Source organism: Diachasma alloeum, unplaced genomic scaffold (genome assembly GCF_001412515.2).
Source record: "Diachasma alloeum isolate Michigan unplaced genomic scaffold, Dall2.0 Dall_scaffold_01345, whole genome shotgun sequence".
Classification (NCBI taxonomy): Eukaryota; Metazoa; Arthropoda; class Insecta; order Hymenoptera; family Braconidae; genus Diachasma; species Diachasma alloeum.
In genome coordinates this window covers 1,897-24,952 of record NW_021681448.1, presented here as the reverse complement: position 1 = coordinate 24,952, position 23,056 = coordinate 1,897, and the positions used below count along the sequence as shown (strand labels likewise).

The window sequence follows — 23,056 nt, the reverse complement described above, 5'->3', positions numbered from 1 at the left end:
GATATGCATCCCTCCTGTTGTTTCATGCCAGCCACACTGAGCTTTTTGTCTCCCTTCGTCGACTCGGGAAAGTACAAAATAAAAAAAAAACATAAAAAGGAGAGAAAAAAAATATGAACGAGAAAGATAAAAAAAGAGGGAATACCTGGAGAGACTGACGGGCTTTGTAGGGGTAAATATTTGCCCACTGATCGACAAATGTGGGGTACTACCGGGCTTTATCGGCGTTCTAAAAATATTTGTATCGACTCGTTGGGAATTTTTTTGTGCATTTTTTTCTCGGATTTTCCGCTGCGGATAAAGTGCGGTGAAAATGGTGTATGTGGGTTTCAATATTTCCAGTGTTTTTGCAAGCCAATTCCATTTCGCTGGAGCGTTCCCATTTGCATGTAAGAGACATTGTTTTATTCTGCGACTTTTTTTTTCGTTATTTTCACTTGGGAATTTTTTTTCCTCGGTTCAGAAGTTGAATCAGGATAATTACACCATAAATTTCACGAGTGACTGCTCTTTTCATTTACGTCCGACGTCAGATTAAGTTGTACTCGTGAGTGCCAGTGGAAATTAACGAGAGTTGATTATCAAGCGAATGTATTTCCGCGGGGAAACGAAAATACAGGGTTTGAAATTTGCAACCTCCACCTGATTTCCCCAAGACCGAGCCATGTGGAAGGCCGTTTTATCGATTTAACCCTGAACTTTGTGCTCGAGTAGACCCACGTGCCGTGAGGCATTTAATAAATATATAACGAGGGGTAGGACAGTCACAAAGAGATGACGAGACACTCGAGAGAGAGGAAGAGAGTCTCTGAAACACAAATTGAAATAAAAATCCAGTATTTTATTCCTCATTTAACTCGTCTCACCGGGAAGATAAAGAATTCAAGGCTCCACTTGGATTGAATTAAAACGGGGTGAATTGGGTTTAATTCATTTCGAGAATCTACCGGGGAATAATTCAATTGAATACTGGGTTGAAGACGTGTCTGAGGTAGGTTGGAACATTGGGAAAATTTTCATACTCGGGGAGGGGGTACCCACGTACTAAGTGAAAATCAATGCCACCAGCTACTGTCTCGATAAGTTTCCCAACAAGATGATAAAGATTGATACTCTCGCCGAGTCGTGTCATCCTACTTATCAATTTATTCATGAAAACCGTTCGAGGGGAATGGGGAATGTGATTTAATGTTCGTCAATATTTCGATCGGGGGGAGTGCATCAAGCTGTGGGGACTTTTGGCTTTTTGCAGTGGATGAGAAATGAGGAGGGAAAATCGACTTCGGCTCAGAGCATTTCACTCCTTTTTCATTACACGGAGAGAAAAACGACAGAGTTATCAAACAATTCAGCGAAGTGGTAGAACGGTATAAGTCAATTTTGACTATTGACCAGTTTTCAATAAATATCTCGGAATCTAAGGGAGATGGCAAAATTTTTGTTATCACCTTTTTTATAGAGCCGATTAAGAGCTATAAGAAATGTAATTACGAAAATTTCGCTATCTCCGTTAGATTCGGACATATTCTTCAAAAACTAAGATAAGTCGGCTTAAACCGGTTTACCACTTCGCTACTGAATTCTCACACTGTTAGATTTTTTTAGAATCTCGTGGAAGATGTTATAGTAAATCTCGTGAGAGTGACATTGAATCGGATTTAGGGAAAAAATGGTTATGAAATTTCAAGTTTTAAGTAGAGTTCACGGAAATTCGTGAGTTTTCAGCGGGAGTGAGATGGAAATTTCAGAATTTGATTGAATTTTCAGAGGAATATGAATATTCAGAAACTAAGTGACATGAATTTTCAATGTTTCCCTGAATTTTCCTGATTTTTTAAAAATTTTCATAGAATAATTGACCTGAAAAATCAAATATTTTATTGATTTCCAGATTATTTGAACAGAAAACGAATGGAACATTTGATTTTTCAATGACAAGATTGCCTGAAATTTCAATGGAACTTCGACACGTTAAAAATTTCCGGAATTTGGCACGGAAAATTCAGACGAAAATTTTTAACAGTTATTTTTAACAGAAGTATATGAGGCTCCGGTTTTACCACGTGAATGTTATTTAGTGTATATCTTTGCCCAATAAACCCTTATAATTTCCATGAAACAAATGATAATTTCAAGAGGAAACTACCATTTTCTTGCTGAAAACTGTTATTTTATTGGTAAAACTAAATAGTTTTGAAGGGACAATTAAAAAAAAAAATTCTTTCCTTGTCAATGTATTCTTTCTATAGCACAAACCTATGGAGTTCTCTCAGATCATATGATTGTCGTACAATAGATTATATTTTTTCTGCAGAAAAATTATTCTATGTGGCACTTGTCAAATGCAAGCCAACAATACGAAATACTGAGCGGTCTTACCGCATCCCGGTAGAACCACTCATTCGGCTTCCCTCTTAGCTTTCCAATAAATTTGGGAATCACGAGTATCAAGCATTTATAATTGAAGAAAACCAAGATGAATAGTAGAAGAAGACTTGAGGATGGTCGCTCTTATTCAGAATTAAGGTTTTGAAGGCAAAAAAAATATCATTTGTGCTTAGCTGGGCGGCACATACACCGCCTACACTACTCAAGAAATTATTCATAAAAACAATTTACGGGAAATATGGAATAATAACCAGAGGCAATTAAATTTTCGTGAATATTTTCAGTAATATAAGAGGAGAGATTAAAGCTGCGAACAATTTTCAATTTGCAATGAGCCCAGACTGCTCAATCGATGACTTAATTTCCGAGTTATGAATATTTAGATAAAAATTCACAAGTATCAATTTTGTAGAGCTTACTCCTAAGCTCCCCAACAACATGATAAATATTGATACCTTCTCCTCAATCATCGCATCCCAGTCATTAATTCATTCATAAAATCCGTTCGAGAGGAATATGGAGCGCGGGGGAAGGAGATGATCTGAAATTCTGATGATGAGAGAAGGTTGATGCTGTGAATGCTTTTGACTTTTTTTGAAATGTTAATTACACATCAAATTTTTTATGAAAGTGGATTTTTTTGTTCACCAGAAATGTGCTCCTCTCTCCCTTATGATGAGTCCAAACTGTGCGCGATCGATAAATTCACTTCGGAGTTGTGAATGTTTTTTAAATTAGAAGCGTTTATTTCGCCGAACTTTCCCCCAAGTTTTCCAACGAGATTATGAAGATGGATACTCTCATCCTATCATGAAAATCTACTTATCTATCAACCCTCTAAGGTGAAAGTCGGACTCAGTCGTACTTTTTCCACTAGAGTAGGGTGAACCATTTAGTCCAAATAATTATGAAATGCGAAAAGCATTTCACTGGTTAAAATTTATAAATTTACGACAATCGACAATTCAAAATCGCTCAGACTACGCGAACGCTTGTCAATTGAATTATACGACCTGTATTCATCAACGTCCGAGTAGTGAGAGAGTTGCCTGGCTGGCCATCATCGACGAGACATCACTCTGTCTTATTGTAGCGCCTTACTTAGATATTTTGGGAAATTATTGATGTAGTATCATCACAATTAATTCATTCTTGGTTTATGAACATTTTCTAAAGCAATAAGAAATGTACATTTCGCTGAGAGGATAGACGTTAGAGTTTCTGGTCACCATGTCATCCTCTTATAGAAACAGTTCAGAAAAAATATGGAACACACGGAGATAAATGTTCATTAAAAATTACGGAACTCACAGTTCACTCACCGATTACAGAATCGACTCAGAAAATTTCAGTGACGGTATCGTAATTTTTCACAGGAAATTTAGGTAAAAATCACGGAACGCTCCGGAAAAATTCCGTGACAGTTCCGTAAAATTTCCTACAATTGAGAATTCCGCGTAATGTGATACTAATTATATTCAGATTTCGAATGACAATCCAAAAACAAAAGACAATTGGAGGGGTGTGGGGCCAAGTGGAACGTTTGTCATTACTTTCAATTTTTGGTATCTTTATTCATAAACAGTGATATTAGGATTTTTAAACTATGAGAACTTCCACTTTGTGCCACCTTCCCCTAATTTTTTTGTCAATATTATGCTCCTACGAACAACTTAACGCTGTTATCCCCAACGAAATTCCCTCTCGGTTTATTGCTGGGAGATATTTTCCAGTGTATTGCATTCACAATTTAATCAACTTTTTTACTCCATCAGATGCTAACTTTACCGGCGATCGATATGTCTTCCCATTGTCCCACGGGATAAAAGGGAAAAGAAAATGAAAAAAGAATGTATCGAGGAAGAGAACGGTTTCATGTCTGTGAAGGAACCTCCAAGGACATCAAGCGGTGAGGTGATTTTTTTCACCCTTTCAGCATTATCCAGTCGGTTTTTTCTATCTCGAACAATTTATCAACATTCGATGCAGACGTATGGAGCATCAAAACGATAACCGTCGGGATTTTAAATACTTTTCAAAGCGCAGTTTCGTTTTTTTAGATATAAAATCCGATGGATTCCGTATCATATTTTCATCTGAATGGAATCGAGGAATATATTTTTATTCAAATATTCCATGATCTCCCTGTATTTTTTCTCTCATGTTCAATCTCCCTATTCAATTCCCGATAAATCCTCTTGAATTAGGAGAAGAAAGAAGTGCACCAGCTGTAAATATCGCCGAGGTTTGCATTTTCAGAGGGAAAACCGATACTGTAACTCTCCGATGACAGGAATATTGCGATAAATTCTATCCTGAATTTTTTTTTTCTACGATAAGGAGCTTACGGGCTTGTAATCACAGCTTCCATTCCAATCGATTCATATATTTATTTATTCTGCCGTGATGGAGTTGCAAGAATACAGTTGTTAAGCATCATGGGGCCAGCCCTTGTTTCATCAAGTGAATTATAAGAGCTATGTCACAATCCAGAAATTGAAACGCTATATACAATTTAATAGCAATTTTCGACAAAGCGAGATTCAATTTGATCGAGGGAAGGAAAATGATAGAATTTCAATTTTACTACATTTCAATAGAATTACAAATTTTTGAATAGCCGGAAAATGGAAATTTTTTAATAATCTAAAAAAGTTAAGGCGCTTTCTTATTGTTTTTTTTTAATTTCTTTGAATTGTCATTCGAAATCTGAATATATTGAGTATCAAATTACACTGAATTTTCAGTTATTTGAAAATTCAAAAATTCAGTTATCTGAATTTTCTGTTTTTTAGTTTAGGAGAAGAAAGAAGTGCACTAGCTGTAAATATCACCACGGTTTGCATTTTTCAGAGGAAAAACCGATACTGTAACTCTCCGATGACAACAATATTGCGATATATTCTATCCTGAACTTATTTTTTTCTACGATAAGGAGCTTACGGGTTCGTAATCACAGCTTCAATTCCAATCGATTCATATCTTTATTTATTCTGCTGTGATGGAGTTGCAAGAATACAATTGTTAAGCATCATGGGGCCAGCCCTTGTTTCATCAAGCGAATGGTAGGAGCTGCGTCGCAATCCAGAAATTGAAATGCTGTAGGCAATTTAATAGCAATTTTTAACAGAGCGGCATTGAAATTGATCGAGGGACGGAAAATGATATAATTTCATGTAAAAATCATCAAGGTTTGCATTTTCAAAGGGAAAACCAGTACTGTAATTCTCCGATGACAGGAATATTGCAATAAATTCGTCCCAGTATTTTTTTTTACGATAAGAAGCTTAAAGGTTCGTAATCAAAGCTCCAATTCCACTTGATTTATATCGTTACTTAGTCTCCCGTGATGCAGTCGTTGGAATACAATTGTCAGGCATCAAGGGGTGAACTCCTGGTCAGACGATATGTGAGAGCGAATGGAACAAGCAATTTTCGTGAGAATTTAAGGGAAATTGGGGGAAAAATGATGAAATTTTTGAAGATTTCCTCAATTTGAGGAATGTATTAATAATTATACCTAATTTGATTAAATTTTAATGGAAATCCAAATATTTAAACAGCAGGAAAACGAGACTTCTCCAATTACTTGCAAATTCAGGAATTAGTTACGTGACTTTTCAGTTTTCTTTATTTTTGAAGAACGAAGCACTTCAGGAGTTGTAAATATCGTCGTGGCTTGCATTTTCTAAGGGAAAAACAATACTTTGATGCTTCTGATTACAGAAATATTGCGATAAATTCTCCTCAGATTTTTTTTGCGATAAGAAGCTTAAGGGTTCGTAATCAAAGTTCCAATTCCACTTGATTTATATCGTTACTTATTCTCCCGTGCGGCAGTCGCTGGAATACAATTGTCAAGCATCAAGGGGCAGGCGTCTGGTCAGACGATATATGAGGGCGAATGGAACAAGCAATTTTCGTGTGAATTTAGGGGAAATAGGGGAAAAAATGGTGAAATTTCAAATTTCACTAAATTTGAATTTTTTTTAAAGATTTCCTCAAATTGAGGAATGGGTTAATAATGATTGATAAAACCTAATTTGACAAAATTTTAATGGAATTTCTAATTTTTAAGCAGCAAAAAAACAAGAATTCTCCAATTTCCTTAACTCTTTATTCGAAATACGAATATTTATTTATTTGCAAATTCAAGAATTAGTTATTTGAGTTTTCTCTTTTTTTATGTTTGAAGACGAAAGAAGTGCACCAGCTGTAAATATCGTCGTGGCTTGCATCTTCAAAGGAAAAACTAATACTGTAATTCTCCTATGACAGAAATATTGCGATATATTCTCTCCTTAATTAATTTTTTTTGTCCGATAAGAAGCTTCAAGGTTCATAATCAGAGCTCTCATTTCAATTGATTTATATCGTTATTTATTTTTCCGTGTTGGAGTTGCTGGAATACACTTGTTAGGCGTCAAGGGGCGAGCCCCTGTGTTTGGTCAGACAATATATGAGGGCGAACGGAACAACCAATTTCCGTGAGAATTTAGGAGAACAAATGATGAAATTTCAAATTATACTAAATGTCAATGGAATTCCAAACTTTCGAATATGAGGAGAACAAGAAATTTCCAATTTCCTTGAATTTTCCGTCAAAATCGAATATTCAGTAACAAATTACCCTAAATTTTCAATTATTAGAAAATTCTTGGATTTTCAAATTCAAGAATTTAGTTACTTGATTTTCCTCATTTTCATTTCAGTTTAGAAGAAGGAAGTAGTGCACCAGCTGTAAATATCCCCGTAGTAGACATTTTCAAAGGGAAAACCAATACTATAATTCTCCAATGACAGAAATATTACAATAAATTTTCTCTTGAATTTATTTTTTCCTCCGATAAGAAGCTAAAAGGTTCGTAATTACATCTCCAATTGTAATTGCTTTATATCGTTATTTACTTTCCCGTGATGGAGTTGCTGGAATACAATTGCTAGGCATCAAGGGGAGAACCCCTGTGTCTAGTCAGACGATATATGAGGACGAATGGAACGAGCAATTTTCGTGAGAATCGAGGGATCTGCGTCGCAATCCAGTCTCTATCTTCTTTATTCATTTTCTTTCGCTCCCTTTATCCGTGGTTCTCCTCAAAATGCCGAATAAAGGCGTTCGAGGAGAGCGGCGAAAACATCCTATTGCCGAGAGTCCCTCGGAAAAACCCAAGCATCGTTTCTTCCTTTCTACTGAACGAGGCAGGAGACAGAGGGGAAGAGTAAATGATGGAGAAATAAAGGAATATACTGCAGACGAGGTGTCAGATTTATGAGGAATACGTGTGGAAACAGTATATTAACGCACTAGTTGGTCGAGGAGTTGGGCAACGTCTGCAATAATCACATTCGTTAAAGTGATATTTATCACACCCAGAGAAGCACTTTATTTGAGTTAAATAAATTTTTTTATCACTTGTGTATAAAGTGAGATTGTGCGCACGTAGAGCGTGCGTAAAATTTCACACATTGTGATGAAAAAAAAGGTTCGATACACTTTCTACAATTATTTCAAGAATTATATATAAATTCCCTCCTTTACATTAAAGAAGAGACGCTATATATTTGGTGCCCGAGTCGAGGATTTCGTTCTGATTGGACGTACACAGGTCTTTCAACATCTCTCCAGACTAGATTGACCTGGTAGGTCCTAGTCAGTTCTGGGACGTAGTTTTCCGGAGACCTTTCGAATCCCCAGTTCTTTTCGGCGCTGAGAAGCCCTCCTCTATGCTACCGAGACCTCGGGATTTCACGAGGGGGTGGAGGGGAAAACATGTATGCGGAGGGTGAAATTTGTAGCCAACGAGGAGAGAGGGTTGCAGAATATATTTTAGCCACCCTCATCTTCCCGTTTGCAGGCGGTGTTCAAGTAAAAAATAGTGATTAAAAATAGTGACGTTGATTCTGTATTTATTGACCCCCTGATGCCAATGAAACCCTCGGAGGTGACAGAAAAAACGAAAAAAAAATTCATTTTCACGTGGGACAAGGGTCAGGGTGGAAGACGATTTTCGCCAAAATTGAATTTTTTCGCCGAGTGAAGGTTGATTCTGTATTTTCTAACAATTCTGATGCTAATGAAACCCCCGGAGGCTCGACAAATGTCGAAATGAAAGAATTTTTTCCATCCGGAACCAAAGGGTCAGATTGTCCCTTTGAAATGAAATTTAATGTTTTAGCTAAGTGAAGGTTGATTCTGTATTTTCTAACGATTCTGATGCCACTGAAACCCCCGGAAGCGCGACAAATGTCGAAATAATTTTTTTTTTCACCAGGAGCCAAAGGGTCAGATTTTCGGTTTTTCCAGGGGGAAAGTCGACTTTCGCCAAAATCGAATTTTTTAGCCGAGTGAACGTTGATTCCAATGATTTGAGCGACAGGCTATTCAAAACTCTGAAAGTATGTGGAAAAAGTAAAAACTGGAAATATTTTTTTTTTTCATCCGGAGCCAAAGGGTTAGATATTCTGTTTTTCCCTAGGGAACGTCGACTTTCGCCAAAATCGAATTTTTTCGCCAAGCGAATGTTGATTCCGTATGTATTACACGTGCGTTTGAAATTTATTCTCATCGCAAAACGTGAATAAACAAAACTTCCCACAGAAAACAAAAGTTTTCGTCCTTCGGAGAGCATCGATTAATTTCTGTGTTACTTGACACAGCGGAAAATCTCTCCGAACAAAGGAAACATTTTTTTTGTTCTGGGGAATAATGAAATATTCCCTATTCGAGAACATAATCCTAGAGTTCTTGTTTCTTACTCTTGAGGGCTACCACAATTACTTAGAATTTATTTCTTCTTTTCTCTGGAACAAGGGGAGAAAACAGAGGATAAGTAGGGTGAAGGAATATAAGGGAAAGTGTGTCTGTGTATTATGTAGTTGTCGAAAGAAGATACTAGAATATTTTCAAATCAAGAATGAAGCATATAAATGATAATAATGATTTCTCTTGATTTCTGAATTTCATAAATTTCAAATCAGCGATACAGCACTACTCGAATCAAGTATAATAATCTTGCTTCAAGTTTTTTTCGCATTTATCACGATATTCATTCACCCACGTGAACATGATACACGGAGATAAATATTCAATAAAAACTACGTATCTTCTCCATAATTCCGGAGCGAAATGTGGTTGTAAGAAATTTTACGGAACTGTCACCGAATTTTTCCAGAGCCTTCCGTAATTTTTACTGAACATTTCTCTCCGTGTAGAGAACGGCACATAGTTCATGATTTCTCGATATCATTGCAAGAAGCGCGGTTCATAATGATACACATATGCCATATATGCGGATGAATAATTTATTCGTAAATAAATTTGTCTTTGAAATCAGTTATTCATCAGTGATTACTAACGAAAATCCTAAAAATAATTAATCAACTATCAATTAATTATTTAAATATTGTTTGATTATTTGTCATTGTAATTTTCAATTAATATTTGAAAAATTAGTGACGTATTAATGGACTCCTCATGAATTTCGTAAATTACATTGCAAATCGGGTTACATAAAGAATTTCAAGGGGAAGATCACTCAATGATTGATTGACTTCTTTTCCATTCATCATACATTTCTATAATTGGTTTTGATGAAGCCCTACCGGAAGCTAAGCAGCGCTGAGCGTGGTCACTAGATGGATAGGTGATTGCGCGGGAACATCTCAGCAAAGAACTATTGTTTGGAAAAACTAGACAGAACGTTTGGGAAAAAACAAATATGCGGAAAAGCGCGATGGAGGAATAAGAAATCGTAAAAACCCAAAGGTATACGGGAAATGGAATAATAAACAAAATTGGTTTTGATGAATGTCATGCAATACAACGCAGAATTTTTATGCAGAAACATGATATTCTGTTCCTGATTTTAATGAAGAAAAGGCATGTCTTCACGAACAAATAATGTCTAGTTTTTCCATTATTTCAGAGCAAAAGTGTTCATATTTCTCCATGTAATTCCATCTCCACTCCCAATTATACTTATAAAGAATCACATTACATCAAACAACATCATCCCACTCAGCTTAATTCAAACTAAAATCTTCTCAACTTCCATTCGCCCCATGTGATTTTCTATTTCCCCTCCTTTGCTCTGTATTCATCCACTTTTTTCTGGGGATAAAACTGAGAGGCTCCGACTCGTGAAAAGCTTTCCCTGTAGTAATTTCTCTCTCCTCCCATTCTCAACGTTTAGAAACTACCTCAGGGATTGGGGGGGGGGGAGACAAAGGAAGAACTGAGAGTGTACAGTGCAGAGCAGGAAGTTAAAGTTGTAGAGAATCGTAAAATGTTTTCAGTGTGAGAATCCAAAGAATTGTGGAGAAACTGATGGACTGACACATTTCTAAACGGGAAAACGATCGTGACAGAGGGTCATGATGGTAAATATCGAACTGTAACACAAAATGGTGGAGGGGGGAGTACCGGCGAACTTGGCCCAATTGTTTTGCAGGTAATGTGTGGGTGGCTAACACAATTGCCACCTCTGGCCTCTAGTTGGATCGATGCTAATAACTCTTCACGCTGGGTCAGCATACACAAGATGAAGATAACTCTGTCAGTACTGGAACTCGTGTTATTGCAAACAAAAATACTGGGGGGAAAGGTGTCAAGGACATAAACTGCGGAAAGGAGTGGCTTAATATAACCGAGTTCGAGAAGTTGTTTATCATTTTCACCTGAATTGTTCTGGGGTAAATGGAACAGAAGTTTTGGTTTGCACGATTGGAGGCTTAAATAGATTTGACATTGAAGCGAGTTTCAGGAAAAGGGGAATGAGATTATCAGGGACACTTGTGTTCTTGTTTGTAGGCGCAACTGCGATAACTGAGAATAGCTCAGAGGAGCTTTTTAACTCTATGGGTGCACTGGGGTCACTCATCACCCCACCGCATTTCCTCTTAATTGTTAAGTGTTATCTGTTAAAAAAAACTGTTAAAAAAATTCGGCTGAATTTTTCGGAAAAAAAACATTGAATTCGATTTAAGGATATTCGAGTATCTTTTATAGTTTGGTATAGACTACACTATAGATTCAACCATTTCCAATCATAAAATTTGTCAATCAAATGGCGTGACAAAAATGGGAAAAAAATCATGAGTATTCAGCGTCACTTAAATTACATTTTGCGCAGAATTATTATTATTTTTTTAACATTCGTTGTTAATAAATAGTAAATAATAGTAAATAATTGAAATTGTTTAAACTTTCGGAAACCTTTGTGAAGGTTCAGAACAAATCAGTAGCGAAGCGGTAAACCGGGTTAAGTCGATTTTTACTTTTGGCCATTTTTTGATGAGTATCTCGGAATCTAAGAGAGATATCAAAATTTTTCTCATGACCTTTTTTGTAATCCTTAGTTGGCTCTACAAAAAAGGTTATAACAAAAATTTTTGTATCTCTTTTAGATTCCGAGATATTCGTCAAAAACTGGCCAACAGTTAAAATCGACTTGACCCGGTTTACTGCTTCGCTCCTGAAATGATTTTTATGATGGAAATTGATTGTTTGTCAATTATTCATGAAAAATACCTCCAATTTTCAAAAATGAAAATTTTTCTCACTTATTTCATCAACTCCTTCTAAAAGTAAACAGTTAAGGATGGTTAAGGAGACTTGTTTGACTCGATTTTCATCTTTCAAGTGAAGCATTCGTTAACTATTAACGAATATTCATTTGGTTATATTCAACTCTACCATTCGTTAATAGTTAACGAATCTCGTTTGGAATAAATGAATCAGTCTATCAGTGTGCCCGAGGCGAAGCCGAGGGTGGTAAACTCGCGGGTTTCAATGTCTTGTTTACTGTATCGTGTCTGTTCTTCTCTTTACATTTCACAATAGCTCACCTTTCTCCTCGCCAACTGCTGATCGAGTCTGTGCCTGCAGCCCATGAGGCACTCCCAAATTCCAATGCCCGACCGGCTGTTGTGATACTGAGAGGCACCATCGCCATTTTGGTATCTGTAATCCTCCTCTGCGAATTCGTAAACGTCCAATGGATGTCTCGACCCATCTGGGCTGCCCAGAAGAGCAGTAGCAGACAGCTGATGGCTTCCAGAGCCCCTGAAAAACAAAAAAAAAACAAAAATTGGAAAACCAATGATCATTATCGAGTGTCAGTGGAGGAAGAGTGGAAACAAAAGCCCGGATCGCCCAGTAATTGGTGTTATTGACGTTCACCAGTTGTACAACATCCCCCAGAGCCAAATCAATCTGGCCTTTTCAATCTCTCAAGTGACGCTGTGTATTCACACGTCTATTCTCCCATGTTCAACTGAAAATTCCGGTGTACAGGGCGTTCACAGATGTGTTGATCAATAATATCCGGACTTATCACAACATTTCATCGCAATAAAGGAATGAGAGAAATGGAGAGGGATGACTGGAGAACGCTCCACTGGACTCATATTAGAGGGTGTGCGCTCGAGTGCTTTCAAATTGTGAAAAATTGGTTTCAGAAGCTGGGCTCTTCGGGGAGCTAGGCTTCACCATTAGACGCTGCGATATTCCGCCTCTGTGAAGTTTAATTTCACCGATGTTCATTTGCTTCGCTCAATTTTATCGATTGGATGATGCTGCGGGAGTTTATAGACGATTGATGGAGTCAGACTATTTTTGTGGTGAAGGTTGAAGAATTTTTAGCAAAAAAATAGTGAGCGAGATCGATGTGATGCGGGAAGGATTGTGAGGGTGAAAAATTGAGAAATGAAGGGTACCGTAGAATAATAATGTACCCATGAAATTATGGGATGGACACTCGAAAAATGATGGGTAGTTTTGCCTTTTCTGTCTGGGGGATCATCTCTGCACGGAGAGAAATGTTCAGTAAAAATTACAGAACTCACAATTCGCTCACCGATTACGGAATTGACTCAGAACATTTAAGTGACGGTATCGTAATTTTTCACAAAAGGTTTAGATAAAAATTACGGAACGCTCTGGAAAAATTCCGTGACGGTTCGGTAAAATTTCCCACAACCACATTTCGCTCTAGAATTACGGAAAAGATACTTCATTTTTATTGGAAATTTCTCTCCGTGTGAGGAAAAAAATTGCTTTCGTCAAGGAATCATTTCAGTAGCGAAGTGGTAGAAGGAGATAAGTCAATTGTGACTACTGACCAGTTTTCAATCAATATCTCGGAATCTAAGGAAGATAGCAAAATTTTTGTTATAACCTTTTTTGTGGAGCCGATTCAGTGCTACAACAAATGTAATTACGAAAATTTTGCTATCTACCTTAGATTCGGAAATATTCCTCAAAAACTCAACTGGGAGATAAGTCGACTTATCTCCGTTTACCACTTCACTACTGATTTTCTTGGGAGAAGAATTTATTTTTTATAAGCGTATTTCTCTAGGTCAGTCATTCCCAGGTGATCCAAGTCCATCTCCAATTACAGTTATTACAGTTATGTTGAATTGTGCGATGATTATGTCAGATATGACATTGAATGAACTCCATTGACAATTATTAATACTTAGAATTATTCCGAATTATTTTTTTTTATATTAAAAATTTATAGACGATTGATGGAGTGGGACTATTTTTGTGATGAAAATTTGAGAACGAAAGATGTGATGTGGGAAGGATAATGAGCATGAGACATTGAGAAATGAAGGATACCGTAGAATAATAACATACTCATGAAATTATGGGATGGACACACGGAAAAAAATAGGTATTGTTTTCTTTTCTGTTTGGGGGATGAAACACCTCGGTTTTTAATTATTTACATAAAAAAAGGAGAGATTATCCATGAATTAAATAGAGGAAAATATGCCCTTTTCAGGAGAGACACAAAAAAATGCTGAATCATTCAAAAGTTCGAAGTATTTTATGCCCTCGACAGAAAGGATGAAATATTGAGAAAGGACAAAATACTGGAAGCAGGAGGGGATGTCTCATTATTCTTTTTCGCGTGAGTCATAAAAATAAAGAACATAAAAAAATGATCAACTCCAAGAGAAATCACGAAATTATAAGATGGACACAGGAAAAATGATAGGTATTTTATCATTTTTTTCTAGGAGATCAAAGAACCGGGTTCTAAAATATTTACACCAAGAAATGGGAAATTATGCATAAATGGAAAAAATACCCTCTCTGTAGGGGTGCTGCACGACAAAAAAATGCTAAATCATTCCAACATTCCAGTTATTGTATCCCCTTGGTCAAAAGAGGATGAGATATCCTTCAGAAACGGTAAAATACACATTTTTTGTGCGGAGGATATTTTCTTTTACTCCAGAATAAGACCTGATTCATCAACATTCTATTTCATTGAAATTTCATCCATTAGACGATGCTTGACGAAATTCATCGGCAATTGATGTAGGGCGACTGTTATCGGGAGGGTTGAGAATTTTTTTTGTTAGTGAGCAAGATACATAGATGGGATGTTGGATGGATTGTAGGGATGGAAAAGTAAGAAATGAAGGAAATCATAGAAAAACGATGTATTTACGAAATTATGAGATGGGTAGACAAAAGCCCCTAGCGGAAAATGAACCCCTGTTCAGTGTACTTTTGACGTATTTATTGTTAAGGCTATTTTACTGCTTTCTGCCTGGAATGAAATAACTCCCTTTTAGGTTATTTACACTCAGGAAGGATAGATTCCTGTAGATAGAGGGAAAGTATCCCCGTGTATTAGGAGTGATAAACATAGAACAAAAATGTTGCGTCTTTCGAACAGTCCAGTTATTTTATGCCCCAGGCAGAGAGAGAACCCTGAAATGTTTCAATGCATTTAAAAAGAATAATTCCTTCCATACAGAAGAAATATCTCAAACGTTAGCCATAAATTCTAGTGAATTTCAAAAACTTATACCAGAATTCTGATACAATACAAAATAAAAATTATTATATTTTCGTGCTGTTATTCACAGATGAATATCAGAAAAAAAATCGCGCTGAATTAAGTTGAATAATCGGTTTGAATCAAGTCGGACCGAATCATGTCGGGAATCGACTTCTTTCATGCTGTGAAAGTAAGCAAGATAAATGTCATGTAGAAAGAACTGTGAAAATGATAGAATAGGCACGAATAAAACCATAAAAAATCACATACTTCGAAAATTTTAAGGTGGATGATGAAACGTGGAATAGAAATGTAGTAGCCGTTCAAAAATTGTATTGATCGTTTTACCGATTTTCATTGGTTTCGTTAAACTCCATTAATTAGATGAAGGAGGCACGTTATAGATAACTGATGGAGAGAGGCTATGTCTATTTTTATGACAAGGGTCGAAGCATGTTTTGCTAGTAGGGAGGACAAACGTCACGTAGGAAGCATTATAGAGGTAGAATATACACAGTGAAAAAAGTTGGAGAAAAATGACCAAACATGTCAAGTAATCGTGGAACGGAATCCATTTCTAGGTCTTTTGGATTCCATGTTGAGGAGAAAAATGCGAGGCGAATAGTGAATTTTTCTCGACCGACGGCGGTGGCTGTGTGGTTCGAGAGTGAGATTGGCATATGGGGGATCTGGGTTTGATTCCTGTCTGGGGGGCGGCAAATTTGTGACACTCTAAATCTCACGGTTTCGCTGTGAAGCGGAAGTCTCGCAAAGACGACTGTACCTGAACAGTTTTATTCCTCACGTGAGGTTTCCGATGTCCTTCGATGAATGCGGTACAGAGGGTGGGGGGGGGGGAGGGATCGAACCGTAAAAACCCGAAAGGGTATATGAGAACAAAAAAAAATTTTGTTTGAAATAGTACATTTTTCTTCGCTGACTCGAAAAAAATTTACTAAACATGAGGGTAATTTGTAACGAAACCGTAAAATTTACCCGGAATCCCATCAAAAATTATCCCAGTGAACGTGAATAATTGCTCAATATTCCGGATTCATTAACATATGTGTAGGAATTTTTGTGGGAAGGGATCAATCGTAAAAACTCGAAAGGGTATAGGAGAAAAAAACAATTTTGTTTGAAGTAGTGAATTTCTGTCCTACTATTTTATAATTTTTTTCGCTGACTCAGAAAAAATTGACTAATCATGAGGGTAATTTGTATCGAAACTGTAAAATTTACCCGGAATTCCATCAAAAATTATCTCAGTGAACGCGAATAACTGCTCAATATTGCGGAATCATTCACACATGCCTAGGAATTTTTCTGTAATGGAGAAGGATTTTTTTTTACCAAACGTGATATGATAAAATTTCACCTTCGTCCGTCCTCATCTCCTTCACATGGGTGCCACAAAAAAATATACTATCGGTGCGGGAGATTTCACTGTACAGGAAGGATATATTTTGTATCCGTGGATTTTTTTTGGCGATCGAATCGTAAGATATCCTCCGCAAAAAGTTTTTTATTAAATTATATTTTGCTTCACAATTGTCTTCCGCACACTAAAATTCGTCACGATTTTTTATATAATTTTTATCCAATTTGTCTCTCCGTGTAGATAAATCAACGGAAACATAAAAAATCCATTTTTATAACATTGCGAAATTAACGACACACATAAAAAGCGTGAATACAGAATTATTTCCACGAAAAATGCGTATATCATCAGTATATATTCATAATTTTACTGATGCTCATTTGCTTCACTGAATTTCATTGATCGGATGATGCTGGGGAAATTCATGGAAATTTATAGAGACTTGTTTTTGATGAGGGTTGCAGAGATTTTGCGATGAAGGCACGATTTAATGTGGGATTTGACGTGCCTTGGGAAAGATTATGAAGATGGAAAGCAGTAAAATCACCGGAAGTATGAAAAATAAAATTTTTGCGAATTTTCAAAATTGACTATAAAAACAACAACTAAAGTAAAAACGCTAATATATGAAGAAAGTAATATTTTATATTGTAAATGTGATTATTTCAAATATTACAGTAGTCCAGTACATTATACTGACGATAATTTTTCTTCTCGGAAAATAAGTTTTTCGAAACAAATAATAAATAATAATTTTTTTCGATTTTTTTTCAGTTTCTAGTTTTCAGAACTAAAGTAGGGTAAACAGGTCAATTTTTGGACGGGAGTTAGTTTCTAGACGATTTCTACCTCCATTGAATATTCCATAAATAATAAAATGACAATTGTACTGAGTATTTCAACTTTCAATAATATTACTTGTGAATTATCATGTGATCAATTATTTTTTCAATTGATGGACATTTAATAAATAAAAAAAATATAGCCCAGTCGTCCAGAAATTCGACGTTACGGTTGCATTCAGCTATTTCTCAAGTTAATTATTATTTGTGTTATTTTCATTTTAAATAATTTTTTTCTGCTAATTACAATATTCTCGAATCTATGGACGCCATCATATCCCCATTTGGGTGATTCTTTTATTTTAGATCCTACCACGAAACTCGAATTTCCCTTATCCGTCCAGCAATTGGTCTGTTCCCCCTATTTCCACAGAACAAAATAATTTATATTGTTTATATTGTTTTCGTGTACTCCGTACATTTCAATACCACAGAATACTGAACTCCCTAGATTTCCACTGAAAGCTAGAATCCTTTAATCTCTGTCAATCTACGAAAATTATAATTTTTTCATTGAAAAATGGTTTTGATTATGCCCATGACGATTTGTATTCGGATGACCACATTGCTGTACATACAAACGTCACTATCGTCCCGTCAGTTTATGACGCCGTTTGCATCACACATATCCCAGTTACCCTGTGTTATATTCCGTTTTACGATGCCTCGCATTTCCTCCATCAAGTTACCTACTCCACCGTGCACATCATGAACAAACACGTTATAATCCAACGAAATGTGTATTCCCAGGGAGACGTTAAAAAAAATATAAGAAGTGTTTGAATGGGGGGAATGAAAAATTGTTTACATCTCAAGTGTGCATTGTGCAGTTTGAGTTGAGTGGTGTAAAACATCCTTGAGCCATCACGGAGAGTCAACCTCGGTTTGGATTTATGTTGTGTACGTCTTCTTTGCATCACATTGTGTTACGCCCTGTTCTCGTTGGGCGTCCATCGTTTAACGTCTAGGGTGTGCACAAAGGGAGGCGGAGATGGAATGGAGAGAGAATGGGGAAATTTCTGGGTGAATAGCGGTGAGGGTGAAAATGGTATTCATTAAGTTTTTCCAACATTTTTGTGAATATTAAAGGGGAAAGGATGATCATTGTTCTGGGAGAATATTTATGGAATTTGCGATGAAAATTTCATCAGTGGGATCTGCTCGATTTACTTGGTCAGGCGATTTATTTATTTATTAGTAATACTGCGAACTGGCTAGAATTACCCTGTAATTTTTATGTTTAATCATCAGTGATTTTTATCGCTGAAATTTGGTGATGGATAACTTTTTATTTATAATTTTTAGAAATTATAGAGGAGTCCCTGAAAATCAGTGGCTTTATTCTGGAAATTGGTGACAAAATTTATAAATTCCAGAATTTTGCGTTCACGCAATTTCAGTCAAATGCAAAAATCCCTTTTACGAAATTTAGACATATTTACTGAATATTCAATTGACAATTAGATATTATCAATTATTTAATTCATAGTCAATCGAAAATTTAAATTATTCATTATTTTATTATTTTTCAACTTTCAATAAAAATAAGTAAACTTTAATTATTGTAAGGTGCAACATCTCATAATATTACTAAACTAATGATTGATGCCGATCTATGAATTTAGGTATACTTCTTAAAAATATTTATCAGCTCGAGTGACACTTCGAACTATTTCGTTATTGAAAATTCGGCGTTTGATAGAAAAATTAATGGAAAATGCACATTTCAGTTCAATTATTTCCGGAAAATTTTGGATTTTTTTAAATTGAAATATTCTTGAACGTTTAATTAATTGAAAATTCAGCGTCTTTTCGTACGACATATGTACATTTTGATTGAAACTTCAAGTAAGTTCAGCAATCCTCGCCTTTCTGTTGCTCAGAAATTTTAAATTCCGTCTAATTTCTAGTGAAATGCGAAATTCAATGAGTTTTCCTCTCTAAATCAAATTAAAAATCGTTCGAATATCCAGAAAATAACAAAATTTCTCTAATAGTATATACACAAAGCACATAAATATGCTCTAAATTCGATCAACTCGAGTTCATCAGTTCAATAAATTAAATTACCCAAATGTTTCCACAAAAACTGAAGTGAAACTCAATTAGCGCAATTTTAAGAAGTGATTTTCTACGATAATGGAGCAATGGCATAAAAAGTGGTATGAAGAGTGTGAGACTGTTGATAGAAAGAGACACAAACAGAGAAGGGGAAACGACTATACATCACCGAAGATAAAGGGTTCTTGGCCAGTGGCCCGGAGACCGAGTTTGCAAACCCGTGGCAGCATCGTGGATTCCAGCCACGAGGATATGGAATCACGCGCCTGAGAAAACACTACTCTCTGTCCTCTCACCCTTCTCCATCCTCACCGCAATGCGACTACTGCAGTTTCCAGAAGTTAAACACAAAAAAACTCCTTTCATTAGTGTAAACAATGAATGGAATTTTTTTTTTTGGCGCAAAGTACGTAACTCTGACACTCCATCTCCGTGGAAAATGGTTTTACTGACGACAATTCTGGGTGGCAATGTTACCAAAGTACTTTTCCCTTCTACACTGTACATGCACTATCCTAATTTCAATACCAAAACTCAGTCTGTCTTTCTCTGGCTTTTGTAAGTTTGAGGATACTCTTGGTGACATGAGAATGTAAGTAACTTTATTTGTGCATCAGAAAGCTTCCAGTATGCAAATAGCTTTTGTGTGAGGGGATATGAGAATGAAAGTATTGAATGAAATTGAAGGGGAAGTAACAATTTATTCTGTCATTGAGAATGCAAAGAAATGGAGAAAGTTTGAAATGTTGAGAAAATTTTGAGGTGTAGCGTCTCGCCACATTTCCCGCAAAATCACTGCACAGTAGAAAAAATCGGTGTCACTGTCTCTGGTGTGAGGGGTCAAAAAATAGAAATATTCCGTTGTTAAAATTAACTCTTTTGCCCGGTGTCAAATTTTGGTACGGAGTCTATTTTTATTTTTCACAGTGAGCTGTGTTGATTAATATGTTCATTATGACTCCTTGGCAGTGCCAATTTTCACTCCCCTTGCTGTATTTCACTCCGGAATGAATTAACTCCGTGCATTCACACTGAAAAACGGTGTGGACTTATTTTCACTCCGTTTGGTATGGACTCAGAGTCGAAATTCACTCTGGATTTTTTACTGTATGGTCATCGAAATAATCGTCTGGATGAATATTTCATCCTTCCACATACAGAAGAATAATACAAAATATTAAACTTCTCGTGAAACATCGTTGTCGAGAAAAATAATCATTTTCTCAGAGTAAAAAACTTTGAATAAACGTAGAGAATTGAAAATTTTTATTTTCAGAAATATGTCGATGGTTTTCAGGAATCGATCACTGATTTTACGAATCTATCACCAATTATTGGTGATACTGGACACTGAGTAGAATACCCCGATCATCAGTGATTTCTATCACTGAAATTTGACGATAGATTCATAAAAACTAGAAATGGGTCCCTGAAAATCACTGACATTTCCCTGAAAAATAGTGACGATGTCATTGGAAATGAGTGATAATGTCATTAAAAATCAGTAACAAGATCATTTAATTCTAGAAGTTTGCAGGTGTCGAATTTAGTAATCGCGAATCCCTAAAAATTCCGGATAGAGTCCTAAAAACTAGGGATGGATCACTGAAAGTTAGAGACATATCCCTAAAAACCAAAACGTTTTTTCTCTGTACACAGAGAAACAAGTTGAATGAAAAGTACTGGAAAATCGTGGCAAATTTTACTATACGAAAGGTAATCGTAATAATTGATAATTTGAATTTCCAATTAACTATGAATTAAATAATTAATATATGGGATTGTAAATTGACTACGGGGCAAATATTTTCAAATGTCTTAAAAGAGATTTCCGACTAGCGAAATACTGTTATTCTTCGAACTCCATTATTGATTGATAAAATAATACGAAATTTGGATATTTAATTACTCATTAATTTAATAATGTAAAATTTATGATTCTGCCGACCTATGGCATGAATAGTAAATTTTAGAGTAACGGCACAAATTAACCGCACGTTTAGTCACTTTTCTCAACTCAGCGGCCAAAAATTACTATTTTCTCGCATTTTTTGGCTCTTTAGAAATGCATTTTGCTTCACAATTACATGAATTGTTTGGTAATTTTACTCAAACTGTTTTCTCCGCAAAAAGCTTAAATATAAATTCCAAATTAAGTCAAAAAGTCCAACGTCTCCGTACAATCCAATCAATTTCCTCTCACCGATTCTCGTCTCAAAACAATGTCAAGGCAAAAGAATAGTATAAAATAGGAAATTTATAATTCAAAAACCTCAAGTAAAAAAAAAAATCCCCCAAAATAAGAAAGACCGCACAAACAATCCATAAATAAAAAATGAAATCAATTCATGTATTCAGGTCAGTTAAAAAATGGTATCGATGCGTGGAGAAACGGTCTGGGAGGAGGGGGGAAAAAGAGGAATATTGATGTCTGGTATTATATACCCGAGGTAATCCTTGGACGCGACAGACTCCCATGACATGGCTGTGGCGCTTCTTCCTCCGCACCACCCAGTCTCCTCCACCACCTCCTCTTCTCGCTGTCGTATTCCCGTTGTATCCCAGTTCCAGTCTCATCTCGCGCCAACGTCATTGTCCCCGGTACCACCGCATCTGCATGCCACACTTAGACAGTACATGCCAGTTTGTTGTCAACTATTTCGTGGAGAAAACACTTTTATCTCCTCCGGATGATTTAATTTAATTTCCACTTCTCCTTGTTTATTCTACGTGATTCTGCAATTTTTTTATGAATAGTGTTTTTTATGGCGGGTGGAGAGAAGGCGAGGCAATGGATTCGTCTTTTATATTTCTTCTCGATGGGTCTTTTAACGGCTCTTCTTCAGGGACTTTTGCCAGTCCATTTTGGTGATATATTTTTACCTAAAAGAAGAAATGATTGCGTTCAGTTTATGGAATTCAATGGGTGGATTTATTCGTTTTGTGGACGAATGTTTTTTTTTCTCAAGGTCATTCTACGCATATTTTCATGCGTTTAAAGTAGTATGGATAAACTTCAGTTGCGTTGTTGAGTGTAACCAGGAAATATAAATTCAAAAAGGTAAAAAAAATGATTTATCACTGAGAATTTTTCTCATGAAGTCTTAGTTAAGTCTAAGTTTTTCATGTCAATCTTTGATGAGACTGGCATGAATTCAATAGTGAAGTGGTTAAGCGATTCCACAGGAATTTAATTGAATAGGTTTTAATGCTCTATCTCTCATAGTCTCCGAGATAATCACGAAAAACGAAATGGCCAAAAAAAATTAATTCAATTTATCTTGTATAGGGTATAGGAAGTGGGAAAACGCCAGTCTGAGCCGTCCATCTGCCTATACGGAACCAAAATTTCCTCAGGAATCGAATGGGATAAGTTTCAAGGTTCTATCTCTCATAGTTTCCGAGATTATCGCGAAAAACAAAATGATAAAAAAAAATTAATTTAATTTATATTGTATAGGGTGTAGGAAGTGGAAAAACGCAACTCTGAGCCGTCCATCTCCCAATAGAACAACCCAAATTTAGGTTTTAAGGCTCTATCTCTCATAGTTTCCGAGATAATCGCGAAAAACGAAATGACC

The 23,056-nt window shown here is 36.1% G+C and overlaps 1 protein-coding gene across 1 annotated transcript in view; it reads right to left on the bottom strand.

Moving 5' to 3' along the window:
• Positions 1-22,358, bottom strand: part of LOC107046377 (43 kDa receptor-associated protein of the synapse homolog) — a gene marked incomplete at its 5' end in the record, with an annotated part of 41,039 nt that extends 18,681 nt beyond the window's left edge. The window contains 2 exon segments of the mRNA XM_015268986.1: positions 12,235-12,451; positions 21,921-22,358. Of these exon segments, the coding sequence (XP_015124472.1) occupies positions 12,235-12,451; positions 21,921-21,958 (255 nt within the window).
• Positions 22,359-23,056: the final 698 nt, after the last annotated feature.